This window comes from Prionailurus viverrinus, chromosome B4, assembly GCF_022837055.1.
Source record: "Prionailurus viverrinus isolate Anna chromosome B4, UM_Priviv_1.0, whole genome shotgun sequence".
NCBI lineage: Eukaryota > Metazoa > Chordata > Mammalia > Carnivora > Felidae > Prionailurus > Prionailurus viverrinus.
The window spans coordinates 119,655,877-119,676,061 of NC_062567.1; the positions used below are offsets into that span (position 1 = coordinate 119,655,877).

Genomic DNA, 20,185 nt, shown 5'->3' on the forward strand with positions numbered 1-20,185 from the left:
CAGAAATATAAGCAACACCACTCTACGCATTTTCTCTTATTGCTTCCTCGGCCTGGAATGCTACTCTCCCCTTTCTTTGTCTGGTTAGCAATCTTTTACTTTCGAAAACTCTAACATCATCTGTCAGGAAGACTTCCCTAATACCTTTCTGAGCGCTGGCCTGCCAGTTCTGCACATGCTTCTTTTCCTTTTTAAAAAATATTCTATGTAATATTCCATGTAATTTTATTTAATTTTGATGTCAGTCTCTTAGGCCCCATGGTACTATTTAATCTTTGCATCCTGTCCCCTAGCAGGGTTTGCACCCAAGAAACGTTTATATGACTGAAATGAACCCACGTTTGGTCCCCATGAGACCCCATGACCTCCGACACAGACCCCGGGCTCAGAATCTATAAACTATCCCTCAAAATCACCAGGGCTCACAAGTGCCTACAGGACACAAATTCTTTTCGCAGTGTTTGAAATGTATGAGGTCCCCATTACTCATCTTAGGTCATGGCTCCCAGCGTGGGCTAACCCTGATCCGTCAGCGGGGAAAGGGAAATCTAACTTCTAGGAAACACTCCAGGTCTGCTCTAGGGGAAAGCAGAACTGTGACGCACAAGGCGACGCTTCGGGCCCCGCTTGAAGTCAGTCCGACCTGGACTCCCACGGGCCCTTCCACGCTCTAGGTTTCCTTGTGGGCAGCATCCAGGTGGGTGTCACGTCCGTGCCCGTGAGTTGGCGACCGTCACCGTACTTCTGATCCGACCCCTGCAGGCAGCAGCATTAGCAGCAGCCGCGGGATGGGGTGGGTGTCGCCTCGCGGGGGCCACGCTCTCCCCCCCCCACCCCCCCCCCCCGCGACGGGCAGGTGGCCGTACCACGGAGGGGAAGCCCCTGGGGTTCGAGGCCCAGCATCCCGGAAACCCCGAGGGAAGAAGGAGGGCCCGGGAGGACCTGATCGTTATTCCCGAGTTGCTCAAGAGCTGCGGAGGCCGGGCCGGCTGGGACGGCCCCGGGCATCCCCGCCCTCCCGCGCCGACCCCCGCCGAGTCCGAACCAAAAGCGAAAGGAGTCCGGCGCCGCGAGGAGGTCGCCGCGCGCCTCCAAGCCCGCGGGGGCCGCCGTTTTGTGACTTCACCGGTTTCGCAACAAACCCGGGCCGCCCGCGCCCCACCCACCCCCGGCCGGCCGCCTCGCCGCCCGCCGCCTCGCTGGGCTCTCCGCGCCTTCCTCCGTCCGAGGCCGGGCCTGCCCCGCCGTCGCGGAGCCTCCCGTCCGGCCGCCGCCTGCGGGCCAGCACGTGCGCGACTCCCGCGCCCCGCGTCCCGCGCCGCGCCCCGCTGGGCGCAGCGCCCTCCCGGCGGCGGCGCGATGCTGTGCTTCCTGAGGGGAATGGCCTTCGTGCCCTTTCTTCTGGTGACCTGGTCGTCCGCCGCCTTCATCATCTCCTACGTGGTCGCGGTGCTCTCGGGGCACGTCAACCCCTTCCTACCCTACATCAGGTGAGGGCGGGGCGGCGGGGGCCCGGGGCCGGGCAGAGAGGGCGGCGTTGTCGCTGCGGCGGAAAGGGTCCCGACCCAGCCGTCCCGCGGACAGACCCAGGTTCGACGACGCGGGGGAGCGCGCTCCTGGCGGCCGGGACCGGTAGGGAGCCCGCGGGTGCAGAGCCCGGCGGTTCTGACTTTACCCTGAACACTGAACCCAGTGGCGTCGGGAGGGGCCCAGGACAGACAGTAGAACTTCCGACGGACTGTGGGACAGAATCCCTGGAAGATGCTTCTTGGGCTGTATTGAAGGAAGAATGGGTCCTGATGGATGCCATTTATTGAGTGTGTAAGAGGTAGATCCAGGTGTGTGCTAAAACAGCTCACATACTTCCTTCCCAGCATCCTCGTGATGGATGTCCGACTATTTTTCATACAAGGAAACCAAGTTTAAGCAGATGTTGAAATATCATCAATATGACACTGATGTCACAGTTAGAAATGATGGAAGTGGAATTCACGCCCAAGTCCGTCCCATGCCCAAAGCAGCACGTTGCCACTTCCAAGGATTTGGGAGTCAGGCTTAAGCATTTCTCGATGGAGCTGCCTAAGATCCCTTTGGATACTGCACCCCCAAAGTCAGAGCCCTCAAATTATCAGCAGCTTGTGACATCTTTTGTGTTGCCATTGTACCATTTTTGTTGTTTGTTTTTTGGTTTTGGGGTTTTTTTTGGTGAGTTTTGGCCTCTACCTTTCTTGAGGGTCACTTCGTTGGTGCCCAGGAGGTCTTGATCCTTTTCAAATGCCTCCCAGCTCTGTGCCTAGACCATGGCAATGGGCATTCCTTAAACATTAGAAGGATCCATCTTTATCCAAGTGGTGTAACCTGCATTGGTTGGTGAGGGAATAGTAAAGTTGGTGACAACCAAGGTTTGTTACCACTTGATGGTTATAGAGATTGTAGGGCCTCTCCCTCCTGCAGCCATGCTGCGTGGTGAGCAACGTTCTGTTATGTTTGTGGGCCAGGAAGGGGAAACAAAGAAGGTGAGGCAAGAGGAGACTAGAGTTTGAAGCAAAGAAGAAAGCAATGTGGAGACGAGTACAGAAAAGCAAATCTGCAGTTAGCGGTGGTTTTGCCCACTTAAGAAGTGTTCCATGCATCAAGGAGACTTTCCCATCAGGCCTTGCACCCTGTGGAAACCTGGACTGGGTTTCTCATGGCTCATCTCAGTCCCACATGGCATTGTCTGGTTTCTCTTGATTCTGAAGTGGGATAGATCCTCTTGGACTCCTGTAAAAGGGAAGAGTTTCTCTCCCTACAATGCTTTTTATTGAGAAAATAGTAGCTGTGTTTGTCCTGGATATAAAGGTCAGGAACAGATAATATTTGGTACTTATTGGTGAAGGGGTGAGAGGCAGAGCTTGAGTCTTTGTGGAGATGTCCGATGTAGTTGTGATTCATAGCACCCCAAGGTGAACTTGAAATGGAAGACGTTCAGAAATGGGGAAATGATGGGGCGCCTGGGTGGCTCAGTCGGTTAAGCATCCGACTTCAGCTCAGGTCACGATCTCACGTTCTGTGAGTTCGAGCCCCGCGTCGGGCTCTGGGCTGGTGGCTCAGAGCCTGGAGCCTGCTTCCGGTTCTGTGTCTCCCTCTCTCTCTGCCCCTCCCCCCTTCATGGTCTGTCTCTCTCTGTCTCAAAAGAAATAAACATTAAAAAAAAATTAAAAAAAAAAGAAATGGGGAAATGAGCTGACAAGGCGAACCACTTGTGAGATGCTCAAATCACAGACAGTCCAAAGAGCAGGTGTTAAATTCAACAAGGAAAGGAAGCCTTCAGGAAAAGCAGGTTTACAGGAGAAAAAGGCTGAAGATAGTCACCTTGTTGCCGGAGCCAACAGCCTATAAAGCACTTGTCCACATGTGCTGGGGCAGCGGGTGGGGGGCGGTTTAGGTTGTCTGCTCTCCTGCCTACTTGAGCAGCTAGAGCACTAGATCATCTCTGTCCCTCCTAGAAAACTAAGTCATTGAGGCAAAGGCAAGATTTAGATTAAGAGCAAGAAGTGATGGGAATAACACCAGATTTATCCATTTGGCCCTAGCAATGTTCGATCTTATCTCCTATAACTTATCTCTACTGTCTGTGTCCCCTGTTTTGCCTTACCCTCATTCCCTCCACCTCCCTCCAAGCACACTGGCCCACCTTCCTGTCTCTTGATCATGTCAGGCACACCACCTCCTCATGACCTTTGCCTTGACTGTTCCTCTGCCAGATGGAGTACCTTCCTCCAGGTACTGTCAGGCTTTCTCCTTTACCTCCTCCTCTGTTCAAATATTGGTAAGCCTATTGCCCTATTTAAAATTGCATGTGGGGGGCCTGGGTGACTCAGTCAGTTAAGCATCTGACTTTGGCTCAGGTCATGGTCTCTCAGTTTGTGAGTTCGAGCCACGCGTCGGGCTCTGTGCTGACAGCTCAGAGCCTGGAGCCTGCTTCGAATTCTGTCTCCCTCTCTCTCTGCCCCTTCCCCTCTCATGCTGTCTCTCTCAAAAAGAAATAAACATTAAAAAAAATAATAAAATAAAATTGCACGCTAGTGTTGCTGATCCCCCCATCTAGTCTAATTATTCACCATAGCATCATCTATCATCTTGCAACAAACTATATGATTAACTGATTTTTTTAATGTTTATTTATTTTGAGAGAGAGCAAGTGCGTGCATGAGCAAGGGAGGGGCAGAGAGAGAAGGAGACAAAGAATCCCAAGCAAGCTCCCTGCTGACCTGCTACAGGGCTCAAACTCATGAATGGTGAGATCATGATCTGAACTGAAATCAAGAGTCGGTCTCTTAACTAACTAAGCCACCCAGGTGCCCCTTAACTTTGATTATCAGTCTTCCCTCAGTGGAATGTAAGATCCATGAAGGCTTTTGATATTTGTTGAATTCATATTTCTTGGGCATTCACTATTGATATTGTTATTTTTTTCCCCTAGGGCAATATCCCTTTAGGGATGATAAGGTCATTGGTCATTGATCAGCGATACGGATGTATTCAGGATGATCCCCTTTTACATGATGACATTGTTCAACCAATCTGATGTTCTGGAATTTCTTAACAACGCTGAACACTTTAAGAGCCATTGCATTTTAAATAAGAACCATGATCCTGGGAGGACCCCTTTTCAATATGACATTCAAACTCAGCTTTCTCATCACAAATCTTCTTGTAACATTGTTATTCTTCAGCATATTGGTCAAATGAGCAAATAATTCTTAGACGTATAGAAAGATGCTCAGCCTCATGAATGGGATAAAAATTCAAATTAAAACTCACTGATGTCATTTTTCATGATTGGATCAGCGGAAAACTAAATGTTTGATAACATTGGTATTGATATTGGTGAGACTTAGGGGAAACAGGCTTTCATATGTGCTGGTGGGAATGTAAATAGATTCAGTCTCTATGGAGGCACTTGGCATCTATCAAGATGACAAAAATATATCTGCAAGGGTACTTATAGCATTACTTTTAATAACAAAAGGATGAAGCAATGCAGATTTCCATCAGGGAGGACTGGCTAAATAAATATGGTTTATCCAAAGAATACCTCAAAGGAAAGCCCTCTCAATATAGAATACTCTTTTTTTTTCTTAATTTTTTTAAATTTGTTTTTATATTTTATTTATTTTTGAGAGAGAGAGACAGAGCGTGAATGGGGGAGGAGCAGAGAGAGAGGGAGACGCAGAATCTGAAGCAGGCTCCAGGCTCAGAGCTGTCAGCACAGAGCCTGATGTGGGGCTCAAACTCATGAACCGTGAGATCATGACCTGAGCCAAAGTCGGACACTTAACCTAACTGACTGAGCCACCCAGGCACCTCATCTTTTTTTTTTTTTTTTTTTTTTTTTTTTGAGAGAGAGAGAGACAGAGCGTGAGCAGGGAAGGGGAAGAGAGAGAAGACAAAGAATCTGAAGCCGGCTCCAGGCTCAGGGCTGTCAGCACAGTGTCCCCCATGGGGCTTGAACTCACGAACCGTGAGATCATGACCTGAGCCGAAATCAGATGCTTAACCGACTGAGCTACCCAGGCGTCCCTAGAATACTCTTTTTAAATTAATACATTGGTATGCAAAAATCTCCAATACATTGTTACATGGAAAAAAGCAAGATGCAGAGCAAAATATGCCACTATTAGTGGGGTGGGGGTGAGAGAAGTTAGAGGGTGGAGGGAGTAATAGTGTATGTTTGTATTTGCTTGCATAAAGAAGCTAATAAAAGTGGTTTGTGTATGATCGAGGGAGGAGGTCCTGGTCACTTAGTTTAGCAGTTGGAAAAGAGAGTGGGAATAAGACCTTGTGCCACCCTTTTTAAATTAATCCTCTTATTTAGAGATAAATGGAGATTTCCATGTAGTAATAAAACAATAATACAGAAAGATCTCATGTGTCTTTTACCCAGTTTCTCCCAAACATAACATTCCCATACCTGGCATGCCTTATCTTATGTATTTATTTTTTAGCCACATGGCTTGGTTTCCTACCGAAAATCGAATTAGAGAGATGTGATTCAAACAACCACTAAATTTAACAAGCTGGAATAGCATAGTGCAATGCTTCTGTATTATGAAACTATTAATGCAAAGATATCAAAACTGAGGACAAGTTAAAGTCAACCTCAAAGGATTAGTTTAAATTTTTACAAGGCCACACCCACATTCTTGAGCACAATCATGCTTAATTTGTTATAGTTTCTTACATTCCCTTTGTAACCAAATCTTGCAGGCTATCGTGAATCAACTTTACATATTAATTCCTTCCAGCCAATAAGCCACTTTCTTTTATTTATTTTTTTAAGTGTTTATTTATTTTGAGAGAGAGAGAGAGAGAGAGAGAGAGAGAGAGAGAGAGAGAGAGAGAGAGAAAGAGAAAGACAAGCAGGGGAGGAGCAGAAAAAGAAGCAAAGGGAATCCCAACCAGGCTCCATGCTCAGTGTGAAGCCTGGCTCAATTTCATGACTGAGAGATCATGACCTGTGCTGATATCAAGAGTCAGATGCTTAACCACTGAGCCACCCAGGTGCCGCCCCAAGCCACTCTCTTTTACATCTTCTTTGGCCTGTGTTTCATGCTTCCAGAGTATTCTCTAGCTCTTTATTTTCAAAGTTTTGCCAGTTCTGCATCCTGGTTGCTTTTTATTAACCTAATCTCACTTTTTGTGCAAGTACTGTTTGCTGAGTAGATTGTGGCCTTTGGCCACTCCCATTGTTCCTCGTCACGACCACAAACCTACTCAGGGGTTCGTGGCAGAAAACCGGGTCACCTAGAATTAAGTCACCTTAAAAGGGAGACCAAAATGGCATAGTAAACAAAGGAAAAGAGGTTGGGTATTTAACTCCAAAAATGAATCTAAAAATTAGGGAAATTATTTTACCTTTCACTTGGTTAACAATCACAAAATTTAGGTCACAATCACAGTTAGGTGCTAGTTCTAATAATGAACAAAATTCATTATAATGAATACATTTTGTAATAACAAAACAATGAAAGGACAAAATTCTTATAATAAACAAAAATCTTAAAATGATTCGGGTGTGGATTTTTTAAATGAATGATATATACTTTTTCCAAGAATAGTCTTATGATTGTGTGTTATAAAGTCCTTGATTTCACTTTTGTCTTTTGAAGGGACATATGAAGAGGTTCATTTTTGTAGAAATGTTTTATGACTTCAGTTTCCCCAATGACCATTCTTTTTTTTTTCCAATGACCATTCTTAATCTGCATGTAAGGAAATTGATCTTGATTATTGTGTTTTTCACACAGAATATGTTTCATGAGGGTAGAGATTTAGTTTGTTCATTGTTGCTTCCCTACCATGTATGACAGTGTTGGACACGTAGTAGGTGCTTAGTAAATATTGGTTGACCACCAAGATAATTTACCCCAGATGGGCCTGCTTTAGTTGTGCCTGTTAATCTTGTCAGCTTCCCTTCAATTGTTAACTGATTCTGCCAGTGCTCACTGTTCATTAACTTGGGCTGCTGTTCTAGCTGTTCTCCAACACGATTTCTGTCAACTTCATGAAATTCTGCATGTTTTACAGGATTTGCAAGTGTAGTTTGACTTACACTGTTGAATATTTACTATATTTGATAATAATACAGAGAAAGGAGCATAGCGTGGTGGGTAAGGGAACAACTTTGGAGCAGGCAACTTTGGTTAGAATACAACTCCACCATGTGTCCCAACTATAGGACCTTGGATTGGTTAATTGAATTCCCTCTGCTTTTCTCTGGGTTGATAATAGCACCCCCCTCATAAATTAACATGTGAACTCACTTAGAACTCATTAACACCCTGGCCCAAGAACAAAAGTTCTCTGTAAGCACTTAATATTATTAGTATTATCAAGGAACCAGTCCACAGTAGTATGGATAGATGCTAGTGTTAAGTAGGAAGGGACATTTGGTTGAGGGCTAATTTTATAAGTAGTAGGCTTATTTGTGATTATAGCAGAAGTTTTCTTTTTTTTATTAAATTTAATTTTAAAAAAAATGTTTATTTATGTAGGTAATCTCTACACACAACATGGGTCTCAAACTCACAACCCCGAGATCAAGAGTTGCATACTCTATCCACTGAGCCAGCCAGGTGCCCCTGTAGTAGAAGTTTTCTTAACCAACCTCTATCAACTTGCTGGGTTAACTGATCACCTCATTCTCTGAAAAATACACTGACCCGAAGCCACTGGTCCCTGAAAGTCTTTCCCAGTGCTGACCACTCTCTGGGTGTCTTGCTGTCTTCTCTCACCTGTTTTTTTGTATACTTATTTAATACCTGCTGTGTTTGTTCCCAAATGTGTTTTGCCAGATATATATGTGTGTGTGTGTATATATATATGTATTCACACACATATAAATAAGTATATATATTTTATATATTATTTATAAAATAAATAAAAAAATATATATTATTGTAATTGTGTGATTTAACTCAACCCATATAAACTGTTGGTCTGTAAATGCAAAAAAAAAAGAAATCTAATTAAAAAAAATTTTTTTAATGTTTATTTATTATTGAGAGACACAGAGAGATGGAGCATGAACAGGGGAGGGTCAGAGAGAGACAGGGAGACACAGAATCCGAAGCAGGCTCCAGGCTCTGAGCTGTCAGCACAGAGCCCAACACGGGGCTCGAACCCACGAACCGCGAGATCATGACCTGAGCCAAAGTCGGACACTTAACCGACTGAGCCACCCAGGCGCCCCAAAAGAATTCTAATTTTTAAGAAAACTCAGTTGAATGCTTTGGGAAGATTCAAAAGACATAAGTTGTCAAAAAATTACAGTCTGTTTAGTAGTGTTTATGACAAAGGTAAAGATTTACAAAAAACGATTAAAAAAAACCTTCGGATTCTGCACTCAAATTGCTTCAAAAGTATCTTTAAGATCTCCTCCCACTTTAAAGAGACCATAGCTAGAAATGCAATGATTCATAGCAGATGTGGCTCATATGCCAGGAAGACACACAGTGGAGTGGTATTCACATAACAGTCTTGGCCTATGTCAACAGGTATGCAAATAAATGTACATACATTTATATGCTTGTGGTGTGTGAGTATCCACATAATTTTTATTTCTACCCACATAATTTTTGATGACTTTTTGCCTAAGTAGCTTTTTTGCTTGCTAACTACATTGAATTTCAAGCATTGGTGACTTTTGCTTCCATTTCAATCAAAATAATGGGGGCTGGGATAATAAATAATCAGATAATGAGGTCTGTGTGTATAAAGGCACATATTCTGACATGATGTTAATGATACTTGAGTCTTTACAGTGGAGTGATTATTACTTCATAGTATCTTTCGGCCATGGTGTCATGAGGATGAAAAAGCAGGCTTGCCATTGAAAACTTTTAGCTAGAAAAGTATCATCCTTGAAATGATAACTTATAGTTTCACATTTTCTTCAAAAAAAGCATTACCCAAATTAGTTAATCCTAAGCATAGTAAGAACAGTGAAGATCCCAAACTTTCACAGCTCCAGAATTAATTGAGGTGATGGATGCAGTGTTGTTCAGCTTCTGAATCAACTATAAACATATGTAATTTCTCCTCTGTTTAAGTTTTCCATTGTCATTTGATGACGTAAAATTCTTTTTTTTTTCATTGAAAAATAAAGTTGTGAATGTTTTTCTTCTGTTATTCTCACTTCTAAAACATCAGTAAAGTATTGCTCAGAAGTCCGACCTCTGTAAGGCTGACAGCTTGTAAGGTCTCAATTTCAACTTAAAAAATAGAGGGGCGCCTGGGTGGCGCAGTCGGTTAAGCGTCCGACTTCAGCCAGGTCACGATCTCGCAGTCCGTGAGTTCGAGCCCCGCGTCGGGCGCGGTCCGTGAGTTCGAGCCCCTCGTCGGGCTCTGGGCTGATGGCTCCGAGCCTGGAGCCTGTTTCCGATTCTGTGTCTCCCTCTCTCTCTGCCCCTCCCCCGTTCATGCTCTGTCTCTCTCTGTCCCAAAAATAAATAAAAAACGTTGAAAAAAAAATTAAAAAAAAAAATAGAGAGTGCTCTACTCAACATTTCTCTTTACCTGACAGTAATTACATTTCAGTCCATTAAGTGTATGTATTGTAGACATAGTGCATGCCAAGGATAACTTACTAAAGGCTCCAGAAGAAATAGCTGATGCAAACCTGGCTGTAGATATGCAGCACCATAAACTCACATGGAAACGATAGGTTTTCATAAAAAGAAATGTAAGTGGGGCTCCTGGGTGGCTCCTGGGTGGCTCAATCAAGAATCATCTGACTCTTGATTTCGGCTCAGGTTATGATCTCACAGTTGTGATATCGAACCCTGCATCAGGCTCTGCACTGACAGCACAGAGTCTGCTTAAGATTCTCTCTCTCCCTCTCTCTCTCTGTCCCTCTCCCATTCGTGCGCAGGCATGCATGTGATCTCTCTCTCTCTAACATAAGATTCATAGCAGAGTAGAGTTCCTAAGTTGTGTCCATTGAAATTAGCTCTAGGGGCACCTGGGTGGCTCAGTTGGTTAAGCGTTCAACTATTGGTTTCAGCTCAGGTCATCATCTCACGGTTTGTGAGTTTGAGCCCTACATCGGGCTCCGTGCTGACAGTGTGGAGCCTTCTTGGGATTCTCTGTCTCCCCCTCTCTCTGCCCCTCTCCTGCTCTCTCTCTCTGCCTCTCTCTCAAAAATAAATAAATAAACCTAAAAAAAAAATTAAAGAAATTAGACAGCTCTAGATGCATGGCTTGGTTTTCCTATGTACTATCCATGTGACCTTGAATGAATTACTTTTCTAAGACTCAGCTTCCTCATCTTTAAGTTGGAGATAATAAGTACTTTCCTTATGAAGTTGTGAAGACCAAACAAGATGTGCCTGGCTGAGTGTGAGTGCTGAGGAAATGTTAATTTTAAAATTTCTTATGTAATATTAGTAGCTGTAATACAAGCAGGGGTAGTTTTCTAAAGACTCCTCTCGGAAAACTTCCCAAATCTGATGTCTTATCACCTCCGGTTTCATTACCATCCTGGTCTGAGCCACTCAGACCAGAGTTTGTCATCTCTTGACAAACTACTGAAATAGCTTTCTAACGGTCTCTTTGGTCCATGCTTGCCTCTCTACAGCCTTTTCACAACATCCTTTAAAAACATCAATCAACTTCATATCACTTCCCTGTGCTCAGCTCTCAATGGCTTCTCATCAACTTAGAATAACAGTCAGAGTCCTTACCGTGACCCTGGGGCTCTCTGTGATGCCCTCCCCCATATACACACATGTTCTTGCTCACTCCCCTCCAGCCACACCCACTTCCTTGCAGCTACTGACATATTGCCACCTTAAGGCCTTTGACTTTATTGTTTATCTGCTTGTAAATTTCCTGGCCCAAATATTCCATTTCATCCAGACCTTTGTTCAAGTAGCCTTCTCAGATTACTCTGTCTCAAGTAGGCAGAGCACCACTCTCTCTCAGTTTTCTTATCCAACTTTCCTTTTCTTCATAGCATTCATCACCCTGGACAGTTTTTTAAAACAGATCTTACCTATTTTTTTTAAGTTTATTTTTATTGAGAGAGAGAGAGAGAGAGAGAGAGAGAGAGAAAGTGGGGGAGGGGCAGAGAGAGAGGGAGACAGAATCCCAAGAGGTTCTGTGCTGCCCAGTTGGGGGCTTGAACTCATGAACCATGAGATCATGACTTAAGCTGAGGTCAAGAGTCAGATGCTTAACCAACTGAGCCACTCAGGTGCCCCAATTTAAAAAAAAAATTTTTTTAATGTTTATTTATATTTGGGAGAGAGACAGAGGTGTGAGCAGGGGAGGGGCAGAGAGAGAGGGAGACACAGAATCTGAAGTAGGCTCCATGCTCTGAGCTGTCAGCACAGAACCCGATGCAGGGCTCGAGCTCACAAACAGTGAGATCATGACCTGAGCTGAAGTTGGAGGCTTAACCGACTGAGCCACCCAGGTGCCCCCCCCCCCCCCAACCCCGGCCTTTGTTTTAAGAGAGAGAGAGAGAGGGAGGGAGGGAGTATGAGAGAGGAGTGGGGGAGGGGGCAGACGGAGAGAATCTTGAACAGGCTCCATGCTCAGCATAAAGCCAACACAGGATTCGATCCCTCAATTTTGGGATCATGAACTGAGCCAAAATCAAGAGTGGGATGTTCAACTCACTGAGTCACCTAGGCACCCCCACCCTAGACTATTTTTGTTGCCTTCCACAGAATGTAAGTTCCATGAAGGAGGGACTTTTTCTGTTTTATTTGTCACTACATTCACCATGCCTACAAAATTGCCGGTTGGGTTGAAGGCAATCAGTAACTCTGTGTTAAATCAGTGTATCTTTGAATTTTTTGTTAGTTGATAAGCTTCTTGAAGGTTAGTTATGTTTTTTCATCTTTGTATCCCCATCACCTGGCACCATTCCTGACCTCTAAGAGATACTTAACAATTAAAAAAAATGTTGTGAACAAAGAGGGTGAACAATTAATAGAAAGGGGAACAATTTGCATGTGGGTGGGGTGAGAAGAGAGCAAGTTGTTTGCTTTTATCAGTAGGAAATTCTTTTCGAGTTTAAAAATGGTTGATATAGGGGCACCTGACTGGCTTAATCCGTAGAGCACGTGACTCATGATCTCAGGGTTGTAAGTTCGAGCCCTGGGTTGGGCAGAGAGATTAATTAAAATAAAATCTTTAAAAATAAATAAATAAAATAAAAATGGTTAATATAGCTGTACGGTGCCTCCCACTCTAGAATAATCATGAGCAAACACAGCTGCTAAAAGTCCTAACAATTAAAAATATCTAATAAAATGTAATGACTTTATTATCACACTCCTTTCCTTCAAATGTTATATTTAAATATTGTGAAGATAAAACAAGTATGGTCTCCTTTTTATTGGTGCATTTAGTGTCTTCAGGTTCTAAGTCCTGATCAGTTTACCAAAAATGGGCCTAGAATTTTAGGGCAGTTTAATAAACCTCCTTCTGGGCAGATAATTTTGTGCATTATCAGCATGTCAGTTCCCCAGATAAACCGTGACTCCAGACTTTGGAGTGTAGCTCGGCTTATATTATCATGTAGGTCTTCTTTGCATTGTTTTCACTCCTCTCAGCATCAAGTGATTATGCCCTGGTATAGCATGATAAATTAGTCTGGAGAAGGATATTAGACAAACAACTTGGAATTTTCCATGGTGAACTTAATTTGTAGAAATGTAAATACAGGAAATGTAGATGTAAACTGATTACTTAGACACAATCCTAATCTAGAAACAACCAGCTACACACAACAGCCTCAACGGCTTCTAAGCCTCATGCAAATGAACAATTACTTTCTGTCCTGGTTGCAGTTTCCAGGAAGTGCCTCATTTACAAGGAAGCATGTGAGGAGGAGCTGGGACCTGGCAGGGCCAGAACTCTGTTGCTTAAGTCATGAGGTACAGGGCTATGTGGTGGGAATTGGGTGGGGAGACTATCAGGTAGGGTTGGGAGGCAGTTGGTTTCACCTCTTACTCATTCTCCAGTTTCCTGAATCAGTACCCAAGTATAGCTGTGCTGACCACTACCTCTGCCTTTGTGCAATGAGATCATTTAGTTTGAGCTTAAAAAAATAAAAAATAAAAATGAAAAGAGTCTACCCATAGTTTCTCTTGGTACCCCTTGGTGTTACACTCATCTGGATTCCAATATCAGGCAGAAGATGTGATGCAGTATTTATTAATGATGTCACATATTAGCTCAGAGACTGAAAGACTTAAAAGAACGTTTTAAAGTAAAAGAGCCTAGTGGCGCATGGATGGCTCAGTTGGTTAAGCGGGCCAACTTCAGCTCAGGTCGTGATCTTACAGTTTGTGAGTTCAAGCCCCACTTTGGGCTCTGTGCTGACAGCTCCGAGCCTGGAGCCCTCTTCCGATTCTGTGTCTCCCTCTCTCTCTGCCCTTCCCCTGCTTGCACTCTGTCTCTCTGTCTCTCTCAAAATTGAATAAACATTAAAAAAAATTAAAAAGAACAAACCAAATAAGTATATTCCTTTAAAATTTTACTGGATAATGTCCCTAAAAACATGAAAATTTAATTAAGAGTAAGAATTAAAAATGAAAGATGGGGCACCTGGGTGGCTCAGTTGGTTAAGCATCTGACTTTAGCTCAGGTCATGATCTCACAGTTCGTGGGACTGATCCCCACATTGGACTCTGCTGACAGCTCAGAGCCTAGAGCCTGCTTTGGATTCTGTGTCTCCATCTCTCTCTATCCTCCTCCCCCATTCACAGTCTGTCTCTCTCTCTCTCAAAAATAAATAAGCATTAAAAAAAAAAAAAGAAAATATAAAGTAAAAGAGCCTTTCATTTTTATTAATGATAATGGGCAACCACTACTATTTTTTTTAATTAAAGTAAAATTAACATACAGTATTATATTAGTTTCAGGTGTACAATATAATGATTCAACAATTCTGTGCATTCCTCAGTGATCACCAAGATAAGTGTACTTTTTATCTATTTTGCCCGTTCCCTCACCCTCCTTCCCTTTGGCAACCACCAGTTTTCTCTCTGTAGTTAAGTTTGTGTTTTTGTTTGTCTCTTTTTTCTTTGTTTGTTTGTTTTGTTTCCTAAATAACATATATGGATGAAATAATACGGTATTTGTCTTTTCTTTATTTATTTTACTTAGCATTAAAGCTTCTAGGTCCATCGATGTTGTTACAAATGGTAAAATCTCATTCTTTTTTATGGCTGAGTAACATTCCATTTTGCATCATTGTGTGTGTGTGTGTGTGTGTGTGTGTGTGTGTGTGTATACCACATCTTTATCCATTCTTGTATTGTTGGATACTTGGACTGCTTCCATATCTTGGCTATTGTAAATAATGCTGTGATAAACATAAGGGTGCATATATTTTTTTGAATTAGTGTTTTCATGTTCTTTGGGTAAATGCCCAGTAGTAAAATTGCTGAATTATATGGTAATTCTATTTTTAATTTTTTGAGGAACTTCCATACTGTTTTCCACAATGGCTGCACCAGTTTACATTCCCACCAACAGTACATGAGGGTTCCCTTTTCTCTACATCCTCACTAACACTTGTTATTTCTTTTTAATTCTAGTCTTTCTTACAGGTGTAGGGTGATTTCTCATTGTGTTTTGATTTGAATTTCCCTGATAATGAGTGATGTTGAACATCTTTTCCTTTTGTATGTCTTTTTTGGAAAAATGTCTATTTAGATCCCCAGGTTTAATCAGATTATTATTATTTTTTTGTGTTGACTTGTATAAGTTCTTTATATATTTTGGAATATTAACCCCTTATGGGATATATCATTTGCAAATATCTTCTCTCATTCAGTAGGGGGCCTTGTTGTTTATTGATGGTTTCCTTTGCTGTGCAAGAGCTTTTTATTTTGGGGTAGTCCCAAGTAGTTTCATTTGGCTTTTATTTTTAAAAGTTCTTAGAAATGTCAGGGTGCCTGGGTGGCTCAGTGGATTAAATGTCTGGCTTTTGATTTCGGCTCAGGTCACACACAATCTCATGGTTCAAGACTTCAAGCCCCATGTGGGGCTCCGTGCTGACGATGCGGAGCCTGCTTGGAATTCTCTCTTTCTCCCTCTCTCTCTCTGCCCCCTCACTCTCTCTCTGTCTCTCAAAATAAATAATCTTAAAAAAAGAAAGTTCCTAGAATTGTCACATTTTCGTTTGCTGCTTAGACAGTTTTCTTGAAATATCTTGAGCGAAATTTCACCATATGTAGTTAGGTACCGTTTTGTCACTTAAGGGAAATAAATCACAAACTGACCATTCTTACCTGATAGATTGGGGAATTTGTTACTCAGATTGTATCTAACACATAGTATGTGTCCCTTAAATATTTTGTTGATGAGCAGATAAATTTCATGGTTGTTTGTGGAGCCAAATAAAAAAAATGTTTAAAGATGGTTGCATTTAATCAAACAATGGTTATGAATGCAGTGCATTAATATTTTACTCCCGTCTTTGTAGTATGGTCACTGCCTATGTCGTAGTGCGAAGTTTAGGAATGTAGGCCCATTGATACTCACGTATTGATGGTAGGTGCTGTGGACTCAGTAATCCTGAAAGAAAATCAGATTAATTATGGTAGTAAATATTTGTCAAAAATGTTTTACAATTCAATTATGGTATGTAAGGAATTACGAGCTCTTGCCTAGTTTACACTTTCCTGGTGTACAAGAAGGGCATGATGATCTCTTTTCATTACCAACATGGTTCATTCCCATGGTGTGCTGGAGCCAGCTGATATGTGCTCCTGGGAGCCAACCGTGTATATTTCTTCCCAGTTCAATGTTTAATAACCTACATTTTGGTAGCTTGAACTTTGATTTGTTGGCAGTATTTACACCATGGAAATTGGCCTATGCTACAAATCAGACTCCCTCTGAGCAAGTTGTTAAACATTTACCAGCATACCAGTGTTCATTCTCTACCCCCACTGCCAATCCTTCTAATTTCTTCATTCCTTGCCTGCTTTAGAGCACACGGGAGACAGGGAAGTCAAGGAGTCAGATATCTGGATTGTATTAAAAACAAAATTTAACTGAACAAAAATTTAAAGATCTTATTAGCTTTATTCATGGATTCATGAATCAAGCAGCATCCAGTCTAGCAGACAGAAAGAAGATTTAAGAGGGTGCCTTGGTGGCTCAGATAGTTGAGCTATCTGGCTGTTGATTGCAGCACAGGTCTTGATCTCAGGGTCATGAGTTCAAGACCCGAGTTGGGCTCCGTACTAGGTGTGAAGCCTAATTTAAAAACAACAACAACAACAACAACAACAAAAAACAAACAGAACTCTGAGGAGTTGTACAAATAAAAGACTTTTATAGACAGAAGGGAGCAGGAACAAGGAAGTTATACTGGGCAAGAAGCCAATTGGTTATTGCAAGGTTACTTTCCTTACACGGGAAGACAGGGGTCTTATAAGGCAAATTATGCAACTTGCTGTTCAGATGATTCCTGAATGACTGGTTTAAGATTCCATTCCCAGGAGAGCTGAAACTGTAAATAAGTCTCAGTTTGGTGACTTGGGGCTTAGCATGAGCAACTCCATTTTGGGTCTATTGTTTTGTGTTTAATAATTGGAATATAGATTCCTCTCCTTAATAACTCTGTGACCTTGAACAAGTTCTGTAACCTCTCTAATACCAGTTTCTTCCTTAGTAAAATGGGGTTGAAATAAGACTTACCTCAAGGGTCACCTGGGTGGCTCAATTGGTTAAGCATCTGACTTCAACTCACATCATGCTCTCACAGTTTGTGAGTTCAAGCTCCACATTGGGCTCTGTGCTGACAGCATGGACCCTGCTTGGATCCTCTGTCTCCCTCTCTCTCTGCCCCTCCCCTGCTTACACAGTCTCTCTCAAAAATAAACATCTAAAAAATCATAAAATCTCACCTCAAGATTTGAGGATAAAAAGAAATGATATATAATAACCACCTAACAATGTTTGGTCCATAGTAAATGCTCAGTAAGTGGTATTTATTAGGTTTGGGGTTTTTTTATTATTATTATTATTGCCAGTACTGATAGTCATTCATTCATTCAACAAATACATATGGAATAGCTATTTACAAAACACTTTTGATTCTGCCTGTATGGTTTTAAATGTACAAATGAATAAGAATAAAATACCACCTTGAAATTCTGACCTTTCAGATCACACGTCTGCTGTTATGTGGATTGCACATCTGGGCCCTTGACATATGTCTTGGTTTGCTGTCAGTGGACAGATAGTTCCAGAGTCTGGTCAACTTATCTCCTGTTAGGGCTCCTTCTTCCCACCAGCTACCTATCCTCATAAATATCTTCCTCACTCCTCCATTTCCTTGCCTTTCTTCACAAGTAAGCAGTCTTCCCGGCATGCGGCAGCTTACTCTCTCAGGTCTGTGATCGCAAGTACTCTTGCATAACTCACCTGGAAGCTGCCTCTTTAGATCCTGAGGCCAAGGACGGAAGGCTTGATTTCTACATGAGATTTAATCTTTGGGCAAAAGTGCTGCCGGAGGGTATAAGCTGTCTCTGCCTTTTTGCCATTACAGGTTCGGTCCCCTTTTCTTACCCACTTTGTCGTGCTCAGAGGGACGTCCCACACATGGTGCAGTGTTCTCTGCCTCAGCATTCCTTTGGGGAGAAAAATGGCAACGTTAGATTCTAAACCCTCCAGATTCCTACAGGTGCAAGTGGCACTGAGATTGAAATCATTAGGAATAGAAGTATTTGTTGTAAGGGGGAGTATTAGCCTCTTTATACTCTCCAAATATTAAGTGTGCACAAAACTTAGATTCCTGCTGCCTTCTGCACACGTGGGCTTCTTGTGGGATTTCTCAAATAATTTGAAGTGTGCCTTTCAACATGATCAGTTTTTCAGTACTTATATTTCAGAGCTGTTTTAAAACACAGAAACACTTAAAACTGGTATGAATTGTTTCATGCTGGGAACTCTTTTGCCATCGGTTTTAAACTGTTGCTTTATGGGAGCATCTTGACAATGTAAAAATGTAAACTTTGGCATGAATGAATAGAAAACAGAACACGTTCAAATGCTACTTTCCAGATCATTATTTTTTTCCAGCTTATTTAATTGATTAATTGATTGCACCAGAAAAATGTCTTATAGAAACTATTTTTTATTGAAATACTTTATCACAATTAATATATTCTTGATGCCTATTGTTTCCATAAGGTTCTAATAGGTATCAATGATATTGCTCAGCTTTCCACCATTCTGTTTTCAGCAGTGTAAACTCTTGTGGATAAATCAAATTGTTAAAAAAATGTACATGATGTGTTTATGTATAGTTACAATCCAAATCGATTTTTCAAACTTGATTTTAGATTTCTTTTTCCCAAAATAGTCACATTCAATTCTTATTGAGAATGAACACACATCAAGTTTATTGAGAAACATCACTACCATTGACTTTAAACATTTTCTAGCTTTTTTAAAAAAATATTTATTTATTTTTGAGAGAGAGGGGGATAGGGGCAGAGAGAGGATTCAAAGCTGGCTCTGTGCTGATAAGAGATAGCTCAATGCAGGGCTCGAACTCATGAACTGCAAAATCATGACCTGAGCTGAAGCTGGATGCTTAACCAACTGAGCCATGCAGGTGCCCCAGTATTTCCTAGTTTTTTATGATCAGAAAAAATTACTTAAAAAAATTTTTTTTTACCGTTTTTATTTATTATTGAGAGACAGAGAGAGACAGAGCATGAGCAGGGGAGAGGCAGAGAGAGGAAGAAACACAGAATCCGAAGCAGGCTCCAGGCTCGGAGCTGTCAGCACAGAGCCCGATGTGGGGCTCGAACTCACAAACCGCGAGATCATGACCTGAGCCGAAGTTGGACGCTTAACCGACTGAGCCACCCAGGCGCCCCATGATGGGAAAAAATTAAATGTAATCTCTCAAGGTAGAAAAATGAGTTTTAGATTTTTCAGAGCCAAAATGAGAATACTTTAGAGCAAAATTAGACCAAGTCTTTGGAATTCAAGGTGGCTGAACACCCAGAAGAAACACCCTATAAAACCTGCCAATTACATGGTCTGAACAGAATTCCTTTTTAATAATTCAGAAATTTCTCTTTGTCAGTGATACAGGAACAACACCTCCAGAAAGTGGTATTTTTGGATTTATGATAAACTTCTCTGCATTTCTTGGTAAGTATGCAATAATTCTTATGAGAAATTCACAGTCTCAAGTGAAGTAAAATGTGTCATTTACAGTTTGTATATAATTTTTTGTTTTTTTTTTAGCAGACTTAATTTTTTAGAACAATTTTAGATTCACAGCAAAACTGAGCAAAAGGTAGGGATTTCTCATATATGCCTTGCCTCCCACCCTGTGGCCTCCCCCACTATGACCATCCCTGAAAAGAGTTGTACGTTGGTTACAATTGATGAACCTACATTGACACATCATTATCCCCCAAAGTCCATAGTTTACATTAGGGTTCTCTCTTGGCGTGTATAATTTTTTTTTAAAGTACAAGCTTTGCAACTAGAATTTTGTTCTACTTTGAGAAACTTAAAATGACTGGAAAGTTATTTATGGCCTCATTTATAGAACGATTCTTCACTTCATCTAGTAATGTGCCACAGGATTTTGAAATGAATTTTAAATGTAATTTGTTTATAAATTTGTGATTCGTATCCCACG

At 41.9% G+C, this 20,185-nt stretch overlaps 1 protein-coding gene across 10 annotated transcripts in view; it reads left to right on the forward strand.

Annotated features, from left to right (window-relative positions):
• The first annotated feature begins 340 nt into the window (after positions 1–340).
• The window catches only part of DRAM1 (DNA damage regulated autophagy modulator 1), an 84,880-nt gene continuing 65,035 nt past the window's right edge, over positions 341–20,185 (forward strand). For 6 of the 10 annotated variants that reach the window (XR_007154054.1, XR_007154053.1, XR_007154052.1 and 3 more), the window contains exon 1: positions 341–1,490. Coding sequence is in view for 5 of the 10 variants with exons in the window: in XM_047867179.1 (XP_047723135.1) it covers positions 789–1,490 (702 nt within the window). In the remaining 5 variants the exon portion in view is untranslated. Of the gene's footprint in view, positions 1,491–4,465; positions 5,209–13,346; positions 13,434–19,618; positions 19,687–20,185 lie in introns of those variants that run through there. The other 4 variants (XR_007154056.1, XM_047867183.1, XM_047867182.1 and 1 more) reach the window with 4 other exon arrangements.